The 20,476-nt window shown below is 43.8% G+C and overlaps 1 protein-coding gene across 5 annotated transcripts in view; it reads left to right on the top strand.

Annotated features, from left to right (window-relative positions):
- DNAJB4 (DnaJ heat shock protein family (Hsp40) member B4) overlaps positions 1-20,476 on the top strand; it is a 43,611-nt gene that overhangs the window by 7,387 nt on the left and 15,748 nt on the right. For 2 of the 5 annotated variants that reach the window (XM_030572117.1, XM_030572116.1), the window contains exon 2: positions 235-436. The exons of 2 other annotated variants lie outside the window; for them this stretch is intronic. In XM_030572117.1, the coding sequence (XP_030427977.1) occupies positions 263-436 (174 nt within the window). In that variant the 5' untranslated portion in view covers positions 235-262. Of the gene's footprint in view, positions 1-234; positions 437-4,484; positions 5,161-20,476 lie in introns of those variants that run through there. One more of the 5 variants, XM_030572118.1, reaches the window with a different exon arrangement.

Below are 20,476 nucleotides of genomic sequence, written 5' to 3'. Positions count from 1 at the left end.
CTAGGGAATCTATAACTCTGATAGCAGTTCCCCTTCCCTATGTAACTTTCTGTTCAGCCATGCAAATCTTGGGAATATGCCAACATTAATATTGAACACGTTCTATATAGCAAAGTAATCCTACTTCTTGGAATGTGTAAGGTATGTACATAAATTCAAAGAAGGAAATATGTTGTATTCAGAAATATGGAATAACACATTCTGGATTGAGCAATTTAATTTCCTTGCTTCCAGATATCTTTCTTCCTTGAAACTTCAGAGCATGAGAGAAGGGATGCCTAATTATCACACACAGAATTCATGCATACATGAGAGGCTCATTTGCAAGATAACTATCTCATATTTAAAGAAGGGAAAGTCATTCCCAGCTTTGTTTTTGGCAGCTGAGTTCCCTGAAGTGATAACGAACATCTACAGTCCAAACAGCAGAATACTGGTAACTGTTAGAAGATAATATATACTGTTCCTTTAAAAATCATTGCTTAGTTATTCCTTCAGTATTTTTAATGTCTAGTAGAGATGAGGAAAAAGATATATAATGGTGAGAGTGAACTTTTTTGTTTGTGTGCGTGCATATGTGTATATATATATGCGTGTGTGTATGTATTAATATGAGCATTTTAGCATTATAAGATGGATTTGAAAGTTGACTTTTGGGTTAAAAAAATGCTGCTAATGTTCAAGACCTGTCCAGCTTGTAATTTTAAAACATGCCAAATTCTTTGCCTGGTAATCAGTTTCAAGTTGCTTTATATGAGTTTGGGGGGAGTTGAGATATGCCATCTTCTGCTGTCATAAATGTCGTCATGTCAAGGAAAAGTTTTGCTCACAAGAGTCTCTTTTATTATTTTTTTTTAAAGAAATTAATTTTTTTTGGTTTAAATGACCTAGTGCAATTTACCTAGAAAGCCAGGAAGTACAGGGTTTTTAATACTTCTAATTCTGAACTGCACAGACATTTGTGAATTGCTTACTGCACTTTTTTACTCTTACGGAAGAGGAAAATTCATGTAGATTTTAAAGATTCTTGATGAAGATAAATGGGAGGGGACTAGATAGCAGAAAAGAAAAATTGGAAGAACAAAAGATTCTATTGCGGTGACTGCTCTTATAATGCTATAGTTAAAGTTTTGTCAGCATTTCTCTTACAAAATCTTTATCCTGCTATAGAATTTTACTCTGGGCTAAAATATAACTGACGTAATACAAGGTTAGTCCATTTTTGGGTCCAATGCTACAAAATGTACAGATGCTTACAAAACTTCAGTGGGACTGCTTATCTGAGGAATATGGGATGGATTTCATCCTTACAGCTTTTCTTTTGAATATCTGTAAAATTTTTATCTGTGCTTGGAAGGTTTAGATTTTTTTTATCAGTAAATGTCAGTAAGTGTTGATTCACTGTAAACACACAAACTAATTAAAAGTATTTCCATAAATGATCAAAATTTACAAAGTAAGAAAAATGCTGCTTGACAGCTTGTTAATTTGATTTGAGGAAATTTACTTTGTATATTTTGATATGATGCGGACAATTTGTATTTTAACCATTATAAAGCTTTGAAGTTTTGAATCACAGCATCTACAGTTGTTAAATAATTGTCTGCCCTCCCAATTGTGTGACCCCTCCCTGTAATTTCTCACAACTTTGAAAATTTTAAATCAAAAAAAATCTTAAATGCTTAAAAATAAACACCTATCAAAATCAACAAAATTCTGATAAGCTTAAATATCTGTCTAGCCACTTTTTTTAAAAAAATTTTGAACGTTTTACAAATACCTCACATTTCTAAAGCACTGCTCTTTATGGTAATACAAATAATAATAATGGAGACTAGTGTTGCAGCCCTAGTCATGGACAAGACCCTATTGTACTATGCTCTGTATAGACTCAAAAAGATGGTCTCTGCCCCAAACAGCTTATTATCTGAGTATGAGATGATATAACAGATGGATACAGCCACACAAAACTGTAAGAGTACAGCGAAACAATATGGGTCAGCATGGTAAGTAGTGGTCTCAGCACACCCACAGCCTAACAGTTGTCAAATTTTTTGTAGGCATCAAAGAGAAGAAGAGTTCTCAGGAAGATAATTAGTTAGGTTTTTTTGTGAATGTTTGCAGCATGCAAAAAATCATGGAAGTGGTTGCTTGAAAGTGTTACAAGTGGGCAAGGGGAACTGGCAGTATTGGTGGACAGGAGGCAGGAGTTGACAAGTTGATCATAAATCAGAAGATAGGGTGGGGATAATGTGTGAAGGCTTTGAAAATGAACACACATAAATTATGCATGATGAGAGAGAGAACCAGTGGTCCTTTATAGTCCTGACTTCGAACATGAAATGCATGCTGAGTGATTTGCTGCATTGGCCTTAATGCAAAGTCCCTTGATTTAAAACCAACAGAGATTTAGGTGTGTGAGTTTTTCTTAGCTTGGAAGGGAAACTAGGCAAATGCATCTTCCCACTACAAGCATACAGGCCTGGTCTGAGGTAATCCCCTTCCCTGATACACAGGTGCCGACTTTCCACTGACTCGGGGGGACAGAGGGTGCTCAATGCTCGGCACTGCCCCCACTCCACCCCTTACTCCAAGGCCCTACCTCTGCCCCGCCTCTCTCCAGCTCCGACTTGCCGCCTCCTTCCTGCCAGCGCACCATGTCCTCGCTCCTATCCCTCCTTTAGCCTCCTGCATGCCCTGAAATAGCTGTTTGCAGCAGGCAGGAGGGAGGGAGGGAGAGGCACTGATCAATGGAGCCCACCGGCAAACATTGAAGGGGAAGGAGAGAGCTGATGTGGGACTGCTGGTGAGTGCTCAGCGCCCACCATTTTTTCCCTGTGGATGCTCCAGCCCCAGAGCACCCATGGAGTGACGAGGCAAGAAAGACTATAGCCTGGCTGTGTGCTAGCTCAGCCTATCCTGAGGACAGTTGGTCCAGGGATGGAGAGATTTGTACCTTCTCTGATTATCTACTCATCTATTTAGGTGGGGCTCAAATTTTTTTTGTTTATAATTTCTTTTTATTCAGCCATTGCTGGATGTTTGTCAGAGGTCAGTTAAAAAGAACTGGTATATAAGGCTAGACCTGTATTATGTGTATGTAATTTTGGCAGCAGTGGGAAAGGGAGCAATAGGAAGGAAAGGATGAGAGTTGAGATCTAAAAATCTTTAAACAAACACTGAACTTAGTCAATATTCATAATAAAGGACTCAAAATTCAGTCACCACCCTGTAAGAACATGATTATGGTACGTTTAGATGAACTGGTAACTTGAAATATTTTATGGATTTTGTGTTTATTGAGGAAATGTAATAAATAACATGAGAACATTTGTGTATGTCTAAGAATATTTATTTTATCATGGTTCCTAGTTTTTTCCCTTCTCTGCCCTCCTTTCGATTTTTTTTATGATGCTATTAGTGGACAGCTCAATATTTACTGTAAATGGAAACACACATTTATTTATGGTAGCACCCAGAACCCCCATTTGTGATTGGGGGCCATTGTGTTCAATAATGTAAAAACCTAGGTAAAAGGCAATTTCTGCCCTGAAGGGCTATGGTACAGGCTTAATATTTCAAAGTACAATAAAGCTGGTAAATACAGAGGGGCAGAGAAATTAAATTCTAGGTACTTAAGAATGAGGATGACATTAGAGTTGGAGGGAAGCTCTTTTTGACCAAAACAGTATAAGAAAACTGCCTCTTCACTGGTGCCTAATTCACATCACTCTAAAATGTCAGATCTCCCATATGTTATATAAGGATTGCTGTCAAGAGAGAGAAAACAAAGTAATAAAACACCTCATAGTTAAATGTAAAATTGGAAACCTAGTGTGAATTGGCAACATTCACAGATTTGATGGGGCATAAATCCCACTTCTTGTTCTGCTGAAGACAAATCCTGTTTTCTCCCCTGCTCCCAGTCCCCTGACTGCTCTAACCCCTCTCTCTCTCTATCATATTCATTCTCTCTCTCTCTCTCACACACACACACACACACACACACACACACACACACACACACACACACACACACACACACACACACACACACACGACTCCCACGCTTATCCAACTCCTCCCTGACCGCTCCCTAGAACCTCCGCCCCATCCAACTGCCCCCTGTCTCTTATCCAACCCCCGGACCCCTTACTATGCCATTCAGAGCAGCATGTCTGGTAGCCGCCCTGCCCTGCCCTGACGTTCTGCTCGACAGGAACGCACAACCTTGCTACCCAGAGTGCTGTGCGTGCGGTTGCATGGCTGTGGGGGAGAGGGGACAGCAGGGGAAGGGCCGGGGTTAGCCTCCCGGGCCGGGAGCTCTGGGGCCAGGCAGGATGGTCGCCCGCAGGCCGTAGTTTGCCCACCTCTGTGCTAGTGTGCTGTCTCATGGGTTATTCCTTATGAGAGAATACATATGAATGTAAGAAATGTAGAACACACTGTTTTACTCCTAATTTTTTGTTTGTTCCTCATCACAGCTCTCTGTCCCTGTCACTCCAGTAGAACTAAAATGAAAGGTTTGAAAAATCACATGGTGATTGCAAGCATGAAGCTTTCTAGCATATGGGTCCTATGCAGAATTGAAGGTTTCATTGTGCAACTGCCTATCATGGCAAAGAAAATCTTCCAACCCTGAACCACTATAATACTATCTTCTGAAATCTACGGAGTGAGCTTCTGTACCTCTGCTGTTAATAGTTCAAGCTGCAGCTTGCACTGAAAGCTGATCAGAATTGTGTTCGTTTTCACTGTAGCTTTTCAAAATCCTGTAGACAGCAGTAAAACTGAGAAGAATTACATCTGTTTACTCTGCTGTTTGAGAAGAGCTGAGCAGCAGCAGCAAGGGCAGGAATTGGAGCTGTTCACTGAGACGGACTTTTGGGTTTAGGTGAAGGGGGAGAGGTAGAGCAGTGAAGAACCACCCACATCTCCCAGCAACCAGGAGTCTGGGGGTGGGAAGAAGCAAGGGGGGGATGAGGAGCAGGAGAAGGAGAAGGTGCTTCTCTTGCAGCAACTGAAAAGGGAAGGCATTACCTTTAAATTTGTCTCATGCTAGCCCATGGCTTGTACATAAGACTGTCTCCAGGCAAGGTCCAGGTACAGCACCCTGATAGGAACACCATCAGACTCTCACTTTTCCTCACAATTACGAAGGTAAGAGTGGCTTCTCATTTGGACATTCGATGGTGGGGTTCCCATCCTTCATATCTTTAGTTGGGGCTTCAAAAATTTTACTAGACACCTATATGTGAGGGATGGGTGGCTGTAAGACGATGCAGAGTTTTTCAACCCATGGGGCAAAATGGGGTTGCCAGAATGTGTCAAAGGGTTGCATGGGAGGTTGGAAGGGATGAGCATTGCAGAGCCTACCCCAATCTCATCCGGTAGCGGTGGCTCCTACAGCTGTGGGGCTGGCTGGGCTCAGCACCCTGCTATGCACATTGAGACCTGGAACATGGGTTTGCAGTGCTGCAGCACTGCTCAGGTTCATCCCAGCTGCCTCTGTCATGACTGGAGGGACTAGCTGGGCCAAATGTGTGTGACTGGACAGTGACCTCATACCAAGTTTCAATGCCACTCTTGGCCTGACCAGACCCCCATTGTAGGGCTGGGCCACACCTAAGTGGCACTTTGACCTCGGAGGTCTCGAAGCTCAGAACAGGGAGCTAAGCCCTGTGGGATAGGAGCCATAGAAACCCCATTATGGTACTTGTAGTGTATGTATTTAGTACTCACACAATACACATTAACATAATTACTAAATATTTCTTATACATGATAATAAGTCAGAAGTTTTTTGTGCTAAAGCTATTTACTGGGTTGACATACCATCAAGGTTTACAAATGGGTTCTGAATGCCAAGAGATTGAGAACCACTAAGATAGTGAGTAGAAGAGACTGATGAAAGTAAGTTAAAGAATGGTAGTACGATGTAAGAAAAGAAAAAGTGGAGCGAAGGGTAAGGTCTAGCAAAAACAAGAGTGGTCTAGTAACCTTTTTTTTAGGGTGGGTTTTTAAGTTTTTATTTATACACACACACATCCTGAAAAAGGGGGATTATCTATATGTTTCAGTTAAATACAGTTCTCCATAAGCAGTATATGTGGTTTTGTTTTCTTTAAATTGTAGGGTGATGGCCTAAGATGTAGTGGGGGAAGGGAGTGTAATAGCGTAAGTAAATCTATCAAACCCAGCTAATATGGATACTAGTGCTAGAACCATGGTGATGTGGTGAAGGTAATAGGCATTTGAGCATCATGATACCAGTGTTCAGTGGCAGTATTTGCACATACACCATGAATCCAGCATGGTCACATTGTTCACAGCTGTAGGCAATTAATGACTCTTGGTAAATTGTTCCAAAGGCTAATTACCCTCACTTAAAATGTTACAATTTATTTCCAGTCTGAGTTTGTCTACTTCAGCTTTCAGCCATTGTACTGTGTTATGCCTTTGTCTGCTAGACTGAAGGGTTTATTATCAAATGTTTGTTCTCTATAGAGAACAAAGGCAGTTAAAGGGTGATTTGATTACTTTCTCTTTAAGCTGAATAGATTGAGCTCCTTGAGTCTGTTACTATAAAGAATGTTTTCTAACCCTTTAATCATTGTTGTGGCTCTTCTTTGAACCCTCTCCAATTTAATAACATTTTTCTGGAATTGTGGACACCAGAACTGGACACAATGTTCCATCAGCGGTCACACCAGTGCCAAAAAGAGAGGTAAATAATCTCTGAACTCCTACTAAAGCTCCTCTTTATGCATCTGAGGATTGCATGCATTCTTTTGGCCACAGTCTCGTACTGAGAGTTATGGTCTGCTGACTATACAAACCCCTTTGGAGTCTCTGAATTACGGAATGGAGTCTCCCATCCTGTAAATGTGACCTATGTTCTCGGAAGTAATACGGCATCTTCAAGCCCTGGAATGCAGTCAGAACATTCAAAAAGTGAGCAACAACTTACTACATAATCTTCTAAACTGGACTTTGCTGTAATGCAGAGAGGATGAGTGATACCTGGGGCTGTGGGTGTGTTTTTGTTTTTTTTTTCTTTTTGGTAAGCACATATAACTCCCATTACCATGATTCAAAGGGAGAATGGACCCCTTTGTTTCATGTTAAATCGGACAGACTTAAACTAACAATTAGATCAACCTATGCCATCTTTGTTTTTTTAGTATAACTTGGTTCTTATTACATCTTACAGTACGTGGGGATCTGTCACTGCTGAGCCTTGTAAACATAAAAATCTATCTGCATGAGTCATAGAACAGCATGTGGGTGGGATTTATTCAACGGCACTCTGGAAAAAATCTAATATGGATATGTGGGAACACCTCCTTTTGCTTACATAAAAAATAGTGATCACATGTCCAACAGCAGAAATTTGTGCTGTTCCTTATTTGGTAAAGTATTAATAGCATTCACTTTGTTCAATGCAATGGTAAAAATAAATAAATAAAATAAAAGCTACAGCATTTAACCTGTCATCCCAAACAGGTTAAGTTGTGGCTTAATTCTGAAAATATACTTTTTCTTAGCAAAGAAAACTGAAAAATAAACTGACTCCTTCTGAAATTTTGCTAATTTTAATTCTGCTGAGAGCAAATGCAGAAAGCACTGACTAGCACCAAATGGAATGTAGAGGGGGAATGTGTAAGGATCTTCCCCTGCTCCACATAGCACCATAACTCTGATCAGCAACACATTGTGCTGTGTAGTTCTTGTTTTTTTTCTCTCCAGACATTTTCTGTTTACTGATTGTTTTTTAATTAGGCTAAAAACAGTTGCACAAATGTTATTTGTGAGTATGGTATTTAAGGTAAGAAAAATATGAAAAATAATATCTCATAAAATGAAAAGACAGCTTGTATGCTGATCCTGTGGAATTGAGCCCTAATTTCACAGCTGTTTCACATCCTATTGGTCAATAATATTTCTCAAGTTCATGCTTTTTTTTAATTGTATGAATTTAGTGTTTGTGAAGGCTTCCAGATTGAGAGCTGGTGGGAGTGAAGTCCTCTCTTCGTGCACAGAACCGATACAGTATGAGCAGCAGCAATGCAAGCTTCCCAATGCTGCCTTGCCAATGTGCTTAAACCCTGACCTGCAAAGTCAATCTCTGGCCTACAGATGCATCAAATTAATGGCCTTCCTCTTTGTTGAGACTTACTGATTTATTGGCATCTTTTCTGATAAAGGAAGAGGGTTAAAATGATTGAGAAATGCCCATCTTCATTGCTAGGGGCCCTACCAAATTTGTGGCCATGAAAAACACATCTCGGACAGTGAAATCTGGTCTCTGCCGATGAAATCTCATCTTTTATGTGCTTTTACCTTATACTGTACATATTTCTCAAATAGGGGGTCTTGACCCAAAAGGGAGTTGGAGGGAGTCTCAAGGTTATTTTAGGAGGTCACAGTATTACCACCCTTACTTCAGAGCTGGGTGGCATACCATACTATGCTATCCTTACTTCTATAGTGCTGCTGGCAGCAGCTCTGCTGGCAGCGGCTCTGCCTTCAGAGCTGGGATCCCAGCCAGCAGCCACCACCACTCTCCAGCTGCTGAGCTCTAAAGGCAGCCACCAGCAGCAGTGGAGAAGTAAGAGTAGCAGTACCATGATCTCCTCCCCCCCTGTAAGTGTGCCTCAGTGGGTCACAACTAAGAATACCAAATTCAGGGCAAACTACTGAGAAATAGGGCAGATATACCCCAAAACTGGAGGCTATTCTCCCATGAGGTATACCAAACAAGCAACAAAAGTATACTTCTGTTTCACTATGCTGGGTGACAAGAAGTCATAAAAGCAGTTTCCCAGTCCTTGTGTCACACCCTAAACACTAGACTTTATGGTGGGTGGTTCTTTAAAACCAATCTAATCAAATAAAAAGTTCTTCTGATATCTAAGGACCAGCCACCCACCCTGGTCAATATGTAACTCAGATCTTACCCCAGAATCACACTGTTGCCAGTCCTTTAGTATCTAAAATCTAAAGGTTTATTTTTAAAAAAGAAGGAAGAGTGAGAGTTACATTTGTTAAAAGAATCAAATACATACAATAATTGCAAAGTTCTTGTTTCAGGCTTGTAGCAGTGATGGAATAAACTGCTGGCTTAAGTGAAGTCTCTAGTTACTTCCAAATCATTGGAAGGTTCTCAGTCCATAGATTAGAATGTTCCCATTAGTATAAATTCATAGTCCAGAGGCTTGAGCAGGAAAGAGGCAAAATGGAGGTGTTTCCAGGGCCTTTTATAACTTTTATCATGTGGAGGAAAACCCATTGTTTCAAACAAAGCCCTCAGCACAGTTAGTAGAAAATTACAGGTAAAAGATGGGAGTTTGGAGTCTCACAGGCAAGTCACCTGTTCATGCCTGATTTCACTTAATCATAGCAGGAAGCCATTACTTATAGTTCAGATGGAACATTCACAGGAAAGTGCATTCAGTTTAGATGGGCATCTCCCTGCGTCCCTTGTGAGTTAAGTGTCCTTTTGATGGGCCACTCAATTTGAATAGTCCCTCCGAGATGTGCAGGCTGAATACCTTGTGGCGTCACCCCAGGAGCAAACCTTTGAAATCCATGTATAGAGACAATACTCAAACTTCAAATACAAAAATGATACATGCATACAAATAGCATAATCATAACCAGCAAATCATAACCTTTCCATAGACATTTTACATGCCACATTTTGTACAAGATATAATAAATATAATAAAATATAGATCAGTGGTTGCAACAATGATCTATATGGTCATATTTTAATCAGATAATGTCACACCCACCACAGCTCCTTTTTGGGTCAGGACCTCTACAATTACAACACTGTGAAATTTTAGATTTAAATAGCTGAAAGCATGAATTTTACTATTTTAAAATTCCTGGCCTCAGGACCAGCTCTCGCTATGCTGCTGGCTCAACCTAGCAGACACAGTCACTTCCCAGCAGGGCTGGTGAGTGCGTCCGGGAGGCAGTGGCTGGAGAGTGGGTCTCAGGGAGGTGCTGGACGGTGAGGTGATGGGGCACTAGGGCATGGAGGTTCTGTGGGAGGTGCTGGGAGGTTGTGGTTGGCAGAGCCATCATTAGGCATATGCAGCATACACAGCCGTGTAGGGCACCCAAAAATTTGGGGCACCACTGGGACAGCAAATAAGAGTGGGTCGGATCCCGCACACCCAGCACACACTACAGGCTCCTTAGACAGGGGCCATATTCACAGAACCAAATGCACCAGTGCAGCACATTCTGCATGAGGGAGAGGGTATGGGGGTCTCTGCAGGGAACTGTGATTCTCCGCTGCCGTGAGGCGGGCTGGGCGGCTTGGTATCCTTTAAAAGCAGCAAAGAATCCTGTGGCACCTTATAGACTAACAGACGTTTTGGAGCATGAGCTTTCGTGGGTGAATACCCACTTCCTCAGATGCATGTAATGGAAATATCCAGGGGCAGGTATATATATGTGTGCTAGCAAGCAAGCTAGAGATAACGAGGTCAGTTCAATCAGGGAGGATGAGGCCCTGTTCTAGCAGTTGAGGTGTGAAAACCAAGAGAGGAGAAACTGGTTCTGTAATTGGCAAGCCATTCACAGTCTTTGTTAAATCCTGAGCTGATGGTGTCAAATTTGCAGATGAACTGAAGCTCAGCAGTTTCTCTTTGAAGTCTGGTCCTGAAGTTTTTTTGCTGCAGGATGGCCACCTTAAGGTCTGCTATAGTGTGGCCAGGGAGGTTGAAGTGCTCTCCTACAGGTTTTTGTATATTGCCATTCCTAATGTCTGATTTGTGTCCATTTATCCTTTTCCGTAGAGACTGTCCAGTTTGGCCGATGTACATAGCAGAGGGGCATTGCTGGCATATGATGGCGTATATTACCCCTCCAACGCATCATCAAGGATCTACAACCCATCCTGGACAATGATCCCACACTTTCACAAGCCTTGGGTGGCAGGCCAATCCTTGCCCACAGACAACCTGCCAACCTGAAACATATTCTCACCAGTAACTGCACACCACACCATAATAACTCTTGCTCAGGAACCAATCCATGCAACAAACCTCGATGCCAACTCTGCCCACATATCTACACCAGCGACACCATCACAGGACCTAACCAGATCAGCCACACCATCACTGGTTCATTCACCTGCACATCCACCAATGTAATATACGCCATCATATGCCAGCAATGCCCCTCTGCTATGTACATCGGCCAAACTGGACAGTCTCTACGGAAAAGGATAAATGGACACAAATCAGACATTAGGAATGGCAATATACAAAAACCTGTAGGAGAGCACTTCAACCTCCCTGGCCACACTATAGCAGACCTTAAGGTGGCCATCCTGCAGCAAAAAAACTTCAGGACCAAACTTCAAAGAGAAACTGCTGAGCTTCAGTTCATCTGCAAATTTGACACCATCAGCTCAGGATTGAACAAAGACTGTGAATGGCTTGCCAATTACAGAACCAGTTTCTCCTCTCTTGGTTTTCACACCTCAACTGCTAGAACAGGGCCTCATCCTCCCTGATTGAACTGACCTCGTTATCTCTAGCTTGCTTGCTAGCACACATATATATACCTGCCCCTGGATATTTCCATTACATGCATCTGAGGAAGTGGGTATTCACCCACGAAAGCTCATGCTCCAAAACGTCTGTTAGTCTATAAGGTGCCACAGGATTCTTTGCTGCTTTTACAGATCCAGACTAACATGGCTATCCTCTGATACTTGGTATCCTTTGGTGCCTAATCCCTTCCCCTGGGCTGCAAGCCCAGGGTGTTGCAGCATCTGCTGCATATGAAGCTCAGTGTGTCAGCATTGGGTGGGGGTTCTTCTGGGTGTCTGTGGGCAGGGGGGCTGGTTGTGCTCCAAATTGGGCATAGGGGTACCAGTTTAATAATACTGCATAGGGCCCCATAAATCCTACGGACGGCCCTGGTGGTGGGGCTGAGGAAAGGGGGGCGCTGGGCAAGGGTGGTGGTGTGCAAGATGCTGTGCATTTGGCGGGGGGGAGTTAGGGAAGGTGTTGGGCATAGCGGGTCCAGGAGGGCTGTGGCCATAGGGAATTGAGAGGGGGTTGTTCCGGTGTTGGCTGGGGGTGCTGTGGAGTGCAGCATGGGTCTGTCCCCCAGGGGAAGGGGCATGCTGGCAGCACAGGGCCAGGCGGGCCACTGCATCTGGCAACTGCTGGTGTGTAAATAGTGCCCATGCCATGCCCATTGCCTCTGGTTGGGACCTAAATCGGGGGGCTGCTGTCCCCGTGCCATGCTCCATTGCCTCCATGGAGGCCCACAAATATGTTTGGGGCTGGGCCCACAAAAGGTTTATCTGGCCCTTGATCCCTGCTATTCCACAGAGGTGGCCCCTCCAAAACTGGGTCTTCAGGTTTCAGCAACTCTTATCTCTCTCCATGACTCCCTGTAGTCGCTGTCTTAACATATGCAGAATGTGTCTCAGATGGCACGTGACTAGGATTCATCACTGAATTTGGTCTGCTGCTTGGATCATTAGCTTCCCTGTCCCAGGCTGAGAACTGATGGGGAGTGTGGCATAAATGCTGATTTTTAACCCTCACCTAGGGTGATCAGATGTCCCAATTTTATAGGGACAGTCCAATTTTTGGGTCTTTAAATCTTATATAGTCTCCTAATACACATTTGCTGTCTGGTCAACCTATCCCCACCCCACACTGCAGTGAGTCCAACTGAGCCAGATTCCTGCATTTTTCCGCCCTTTCAGGGTGCAATGCTCTCAGTAAGTAGTTGCAGTGATACCAGACAGCCTTTTCAAAACAATGTAACAATTTTATTAGCTACCTGACATTAAGGGCTTGTCTACAGTATGCAGCCTTGTCGCTAAAAGTCAGCGTGTGTAAACGTTCTCTGTCGGTATTTTGTCAGCACTTTTGCCAACAAAATACTTCCAGCCCCTCAAGCGGTGTTAGATTTGTCGGCAGGAGAGTGGTCCTGCCAACAAAGCCGCATTCACACTGCCACTTGCGTCGACAAAACTTTTGTCTTTCGTGGGGGGGCTTTTTTAAGTACCTGTGAAAGACAAAAGTTTTGTCGACAACGTTGCAGTGTAGACAAGCCCACAGAATCTGAAAGCCACCACAATTATTAAATCGTGTGTGTGTGCATACTTGGTTCCTTGTGTTGGTGATGCGTGTGCTCACCAGGAGCACTTGTATCAACTTATATTTTTCAGTGGGATGGTTTCTGAAGGCCAGTAACAGTGGACGCAAAGCTCACAGTAATGTTCAAATTACTCCCAGTCCCAAAGGATTGGTCACTTAATCCAGGATAATTGTATCTTAGATCTCGCACCACAGACAATGCTTGTGGCCAATCCTATATTAAACTATTTCAAAATTCCTTAACTGGGAAAAGGAGATAAGAGTTATTTACAAAGTTTAAAGTAAGTAAAACTATATACACACAAACGGATTCCAGAAATAAGTTTCAAGAAGTAATAGAAGCTTCTGTAATAAGTGAACTCTATATGTCCTTTAGGGCTAACCCACGGCAAGCACTGGAGATCTTTTGTTTATGCTTAGGGCTTGTCTACATCAGAAAGTTGCAGCGCTGGTGAGGGAGTTACAGCGCTGCAACTTTGAAGGTGTACACATCTGCAGGGCATCACCAGCGCTGCAACTCCCTGTTTGCAGCGCTGGCCGTACTCCCGTTTTGTCTCGGGTGTAGAGGATCCAGCGCTGGTGATCCAGCGCTGGTAATCCAATGTAAACACTTACCAGCGCTTTTCTTGACCTCCGTGGAAGGAGGAAGCCTCTGGTAATCAAGCTGATCTCCTTTCCCGGTTTGCTCTCTCGTTCCCGGAACCCCGAGCAAGCAGGTAAGGAGAACCGCTTGCTCGGCGGTTCGGGGAACGAGAGAGCAAACCGGGAAAGGAGACCAGCTTTGCCGCGGTTTGCTCTCTCGTTCCCGGAGCCACCCTGCAAACCGCAGGGAAGGAGAACCGCTTGCTCGGCGGTTCGGGGAACGAGAGAGCAAACCGGGAAAGGAGACCAGCTTCGCCGCGGTTTGCTCTCTCGTTCCCGGAACCCCGAGCAAGCAGGTCTCCTTCCCTGCGGTTTGCAGGGTGGCTCCGGGAACGCGAGAGCAAACCGCGGCGAAGCTGGTCTCCTTTCCCGGTTTGCTCTCTCGTTCCCCGAACCGCCGAGCAAGCGGTTCTCCTTACCTGCTTGCTCGGGGTTCCGGGAACGAGAGAGCAAACCGGGGAAGGAGACCAGCTTCGCCGCGGTTTGCTCTCTCGTTCCCGGAACCCCGAGCAAGCAGGTCTCCTTCCCTGCGGTTTGCAGGGTGGCTCTGGGAACGCGAGCGCAAACCGCGGCGAAGCTGGTCTCCTTCCCCGGTTTGCTCTCGCGTTCTCGGAACCCCCCTTGAAGCCGCCCAACAGCGCTGCAGTGTGGCCACATCTAACACCACTTGCAGCGCTGGTTGCTGTAAGTGTGGCCACTCTGCAGCGCTGGCCCTATACAGCTGTACTAATACAGCTGTAACAACCAGCGCTGCAAAATTTTAGATGTAGACATGGCCTTAGTCATGGGTGGTTGGTATTGAAGGCCAGGGGAGGCTAAACCTCCTCTAACCCAGGCAGGGGCCGTGCCCAAGTCCACCCTGAGGAGGCCATGCCCTCTCGCTCCTTCTCCCCTGAAGCCAGCAGGTAGTCAATTCCAGCCCATGGCCTGGGGCTCAGGCCAGCATTATCTTCCGACAATCCTATCCCACCTCCAAAATACAACAGCACCCTTGCCCTAATAATTGGACCTACAAATTTTTACCCTAAGTGTGACAATTGAGTGAAAGTTCATAAGATGTCATAATGGCCTGCCTTGTGCAGGAGGTCAGACTAGATGATCAGATTGGTCCCTTCTGACCTATGAGTCTATGAGTCTATAATCTATAATAATAAATGTTTGTTCATGGGAAGAGGTGCAAAAAGGAGACTGAAAAACTGAATTAGTCAAAATATAAAGGCCTATTGATATAATTTAAGGATGATGGTGAGATCACACATGGTAAAGAAGTGTGGGACCAGAAACTAATAGACCAAAATTGGTGTGTGAAAAATTAGGCCTAAATGATTAACAAAATAATGAGGGCATGGGCTGTTCCACCCATCACTCCCTTTTGGAGTTCTTAAAGAAAAGACTTCTGCGAGGGAATTAAGAAATTGTCTGACAACTACTGGCAGGGGAGATGGGGCACAGGTGAAATAGAAGGTGACTGTGACTGCCACAACCACTGTGACTATCACGACCACAGTCTCCCGGGACCCCAGACTGTACCATAGCATCGTTGGGCTTTCATCATCCTGATCCTTAGGGAGAGAGAGGAACTCAAATGATATTTACACCTCCACCAGCTTCGGCTAAATCCCAAATACCACCTGGGATATGAGACTGTTTATTCACCTTCGTATGTCCTATTTCTTCTCTTTACTCTTTCTCCTTTTGCCTTCTCTCTGTCAAGAGTCTGGCTTAGCTGGCCAAGACTATATTTTGCAACTTTGCTATGAATATGTGACCAAACTGGCAGCAAAAAGCAATGCCCTAGACAGTTTGATGCTGGTACAAGTTTGCTAGGATTCAGAGTGTGCTATCCCTGGGTTTCTCCAGCAGTGTGGTAGCAAGTAGGAGTCAACACCAGACACAGAAACTGCATTTCTCCCTTTGCTGGTCTTTTCTCTCTCTCTCCTTTTTGGGTATGTTTGTCTTGCTTTGTCTTCTAGGAAATAGGATTAGACATTAATAGCTCCAGCCCATTTCAACTGACTTCATTTCTCCTAAAAAGATATTTATCACCTGAAAGAGTGACTAACAGGATTTTCTTCTAAAGACTCCAGCTGTCCTGGTACGCTGTTAAAACAAAGGCATTACTTGACATTTTACATTTCAAATGCTTTAATTGTTTCCCCTCCTTTTCTATATCTTTGGTAAAGGTTAAGAATTTTTTTTTAGTGGTGTGTTTGCCACTGAGCAGGCAGAAGTCATTGTATTCCAAAAGCCTGAACCTTGTTTAAAACTCTTTAATGTTGAACAGTGACAGGATCATATTAACACCTTTGACTCTTTGAGCCCATTTATTCCATTGAAATTAATACAGCGCCCTTCAACAGTATGACTACTTTGCTTTCTTCCTACTCCTTTCCTGATTGCTCAAAAGAAGACACACAATTTTACTATTTACTGAGGAACAGTATACTTATTCCTTATTATTGTCAAGATTAAAACCAACTTTATCTTCAGTAGTTGGAATCTGTTATCTTGGCTTAAGGCTATCTATATTTCTCCAGCTTCCTATTTAATTTTGCTAATGCACATATTGAATAATTGAGGAATATGGTGCTGTTGCATCTTAATGAGTTAGTCTAATTACATGTAAGGATGTTCTGACAGATGTAAAATATTTTAGGGGGGTACTAGCTTTGTCACAAATCATTTTTTGCTTTATGAAAATATTAGGGTAGTATTTGTCTTGGAGATCCATTGAATGACCAGGGGCTCATGTATTTTTGACAGGCTACTATCTTCCTTAGTCGCTTCCAATATTGCATTTAGTTTCTATTTATACCAATAAAACCTTTCCCTCAATGGAAAAGTTCTTGCATGACAGAGGACAGATATTGAGTTATAAAATTAAGGGCTTGCACAAAGGATTTTGCTGGTTAAGCAAAGTACACTTGATGACCATAAAGCTTTCCAAGTTTGTCTAAATTAAGCTGCTTATTTAAGGCAATTGATTCTTTAGATCTCTGAAAGATGTAGTGTAGGTGCAGTACAGTCTAGATATGTAGATAGGAAAGCCAAAATACTTGCAACAGTTGCGAGATATAGTTCTCTCCACTAATCCAGACTCATTACTCTTGACCACGTTTTACTTGGCAGACAATACATCTCATAGACTCCAGGACTGGAAGGGACCTCGAGAGGTCATCGAGTCCAGTCCCCTGCCCTCATGGCAGGACCAAATACTGTCTAGACCATCCCTAATAGACATTTATCTAACCTACTCTTAAATATCTCCAGAGATGGAGATTCCACAACTTCCCTAGGCAATCTATTCCAGTGTTTAACTACCCTGACAGTTAGGAACTTTTTCCTAATGTCCAACCTAAATCTCCCTTGCTGCAGTTTAAGCCCATTGCTTCTTGTTCTATCATTGGAGGCTAAGGTGAACAAGTTTTCTCCCTCCTCCTGATGACACCCTTTTAGATACCTGAAAACTGCTATCATGTCCCCTCTCAGTCTTCTCTTTTCCAAACTAAACAAACCCAATGCCTTCAGCCTTCCTTCATAGGTCATGTTCTCAAGACCTTTAATCATTCTCGTTGCTCTTCTCTGGACCCTCTCCAGTTTCTCCACATCTTTCTTGAAATGCGGTGCCCAGAACTGGACACAATACTCCAGTTGAGGCCTAACCAGTGCAGAGTAAAGCGGAAGAATGACTTCTCGTGTCTTGTTTACAACACACCTGTTAATGCGTCCCAGAATCACATTTGCTTTTTTTGCAACAGTATCACACTGTTGACTCATATTAAGCTTGTGGTCCATTATGACCCCTAGATCTTTCTGCCATACTCCTTCCTAGACAGTCTCCTCCCATTCTGTATGTGTGAAACTGATTGTTCCTTCCTAAGTGGAGCACTTTGCATTTATCTTTATTGAACTTCGTCCTGTTTACCTCAGACCGTTTCTCCAGTTTGTCCAGATCGTTTTGAATTTTGACCCTGTCCTCCAAAGCAGTTGCAATCCCTCCCAGTTTGGTATCGTCCGCAAACTTAATAAGCGTACTTTCTATGCCAACATCTAAATCGTTGATGAAGATATTGAACAGAGCCGGTCCCAATACAGACCCCTGCGGAACCCTACTTGTTATACCTTTCCAGCAGGATTGGGAGCCATTAATAACTACTCTCTGAGTACGGTTATCCAGCCAGTTATGCACCCACCTTATAGTAGCCCCATCTAAATTGTACTTTCCTAGTTTATCTATAAGAATATCATGTGAGACCGTATCAAATGCCTTACTAAAGTCTAGGTATATCACATCCACCGCTTCTCCCTTATCCACAAGGCTCGTTATCCTATCAAAGAATGCTATCAGATTAGTTTGACACGATTTGTTCTTTACAAATCCATGCTGGCTATTCTCTATCACCTTACCACCTTCCAAGTGTTTGCAGATGATTTCTTTAATTATCTGCTCCATTATCTTCCCTGGCACAGAAGTTAAACTAACTGGTCTGTAGTTTTCTGGGTTGTTTTTATTTCCCTTTTTATAGATGGGCACTATATTTGCCCCCTTCCAGTCTTCTGGAATCTCCCCCGTCTCCCATGATTTCCCAAAGATAATAGCTAGAGGCTCAGATACCTCCTCTATTAACTCCTTGAGTATTCTAGGATGCATTTCATCAGGCCCTGGTGACTTGCAGGCATCTAACTTTTCTAAGTGATTTTTTACTTGCTATACGATATACATCGGAAACCAACCACATGCGGTAGCCTGTGTGCCGTGCAGAGTACACTGCAGCCTCTGTTTCCATGCATACCCTTGTGGCGTAGAGTGATGGTGTATAAAGGAATTGAAAATCCTAAAATAGACAGACGTACAGTCACTGGATAAAATGCTGGCTACTAACCATCTAATAGTCATGTGATGCATCAAAATCTGAGGACTGCAGTGAAGATATTGTGCCTATGTGATGAAGAAATGGGAAAGAATAGGGACTAATCAGTGGCTCTGTTGGATTATAATTGTGCATGCTGTCATTGGGTTATGTCTACACAGTAATGTAAGCCTAGGCTCCAAATCCCCCTTGTGTCCACATACCAAATGTGCTAACCTTGGGCTCAGCCCCAGGATCCTAGGACTCTGCAGGGCCGGAGTGTCCAAGCCTGTGTTAAGCTGGGACATAGGTTCCAAGCCCTGCCGCTTTCCTGTGTGCATGCAGCCTCAGCTGGACTCAACTTGATTTGGTCCTAGAAATCCTCTGGATGTATCCCAGAGTTCCCAGTGGCAAAGGAGAAGCACAGCAACCAGAAGTGCCATTACTGTCTGTCCAAGTGCGCTCTGGTCCTCCTCACTGCTGCACAGAACTTGCCCAGAGCAATAAGCAAAGCTGACAGGCAGGAGGCAGCTCCTGGCTGCTGGGCTGGTACAGGTCATCCCGCCCCTAGCTGTGCTGAGCAAGGAGCTCTGCCACTCTCCCTCCCCACAGGGCATCCTCTTGATCTCACTCCACTCTCTGGCCCTTGCTCCCAGGCCCCCTGATCTTGCTGGGGCTCCGTGCACTGTGAGGGCAGTGATTGGGATCCAGCTCCAGAACTTCCCCACAGTCTCCAGGGGATCCTTTATCCCTGCCTCGCAGGGTGCAGCAGGGGCAAGGGTAAGAGATCTCAGGGGCTGCTGGAGCACACTGCGCCCCAAGCCTTGGAGATGCATTTCACTGCTTTGTAGTCAGCAGCAGCTAGGCTGGGGATGTGACCTTCATTTTATGTCAAACTTCAAAACAAACAGACAAAAATAAATTTAAAAAACCCTACACCAAAACACCTTCATTTAGCACCCCATTTTAAAAATTAAGATTTGCCATGTTTCATTTTAATATGATTGCCCTTGTGACTGATGTCCCAATTATCCTGAGAACAGGTGCACATGGACATTTTCATGCCAGTTGGACTCAGCCTAGAGCTGGAGAGCCCAATTCTTAGATTAGATGGTAGTTTCAGTATAAGGCCTTCTCAAACTGCAGTCATTCTATTGAGACAGCCACCAAATAAGCTAATTATGTGCTCCTTATGGACAGCCGAGTTCTATCAACACTGCCACAGTGAGGGAACAGGGCGGGCAGTAGAGTTTTCCCACAATGCACCACGTTCCTAGGGCTAGTCTGTTGACGGGGCGCTAGGCATTTTGGAATACATTTACTTTCACTCTGGTCTGTGCACTGCAGTGTGGATGCCAGAGCCCTAGGTTAGAGCACAGGTCAGAAAATCCTTAACCTTGGGTTAAAATGCAGTGTACAGGCTCAAGCCCATGATTCCCTGGCACAGATCAGCTGACTTGAGTCTCATTAATACTAGCCTTACATTGACATAGCCTTGGAGACACCTGGCTGCCTGGCATCTGGGCTACAGGAGCCATGTGGTGTGGCTATCAGCAAGCATCACGTATATGTATCCGGAAAATACTGCTACTTGAGGCCAGAATCATATGTAGGGTAACACAAAATTTTTAGTCTTTGGATATGTATGTATATTCTCCAGGAATGTTACCTCCCCTCTCTGCCATGAGGGGCTTGACGAAATTTCAGTGATGCCACTAACTGGTTGGCGTATCGCATGCAGGAGCTATTGAAGCCAGCCTCTCTGCTGCGTAATGGGAGAAAGATGTGACAAATGTTTGCCTTTCCTTTCTGTGTAGTTACAACTGCAAAGAGTAAGTC

The sequence above is a fragment of the Gopherus evgoodei genome, chromosome 8 (assembly GCF_007399415.2).
Source record: "Gopherus evgoodei ecotype Sinaloan lineage chromosome 8, rGopEvg1_v1.p, whole genome shotgun sequence".
Lineage (NCBI taxonomy): Eukaryota > Metazoa > Chordata > Testudines > Testudinidae > Gopherus > Gopherus evgoodei.
The sequence above is the reverse complement of the archived record's forward strand: the minus strand, read 5'-3'. Positions and strand labels throughout refer to the sequence as shown.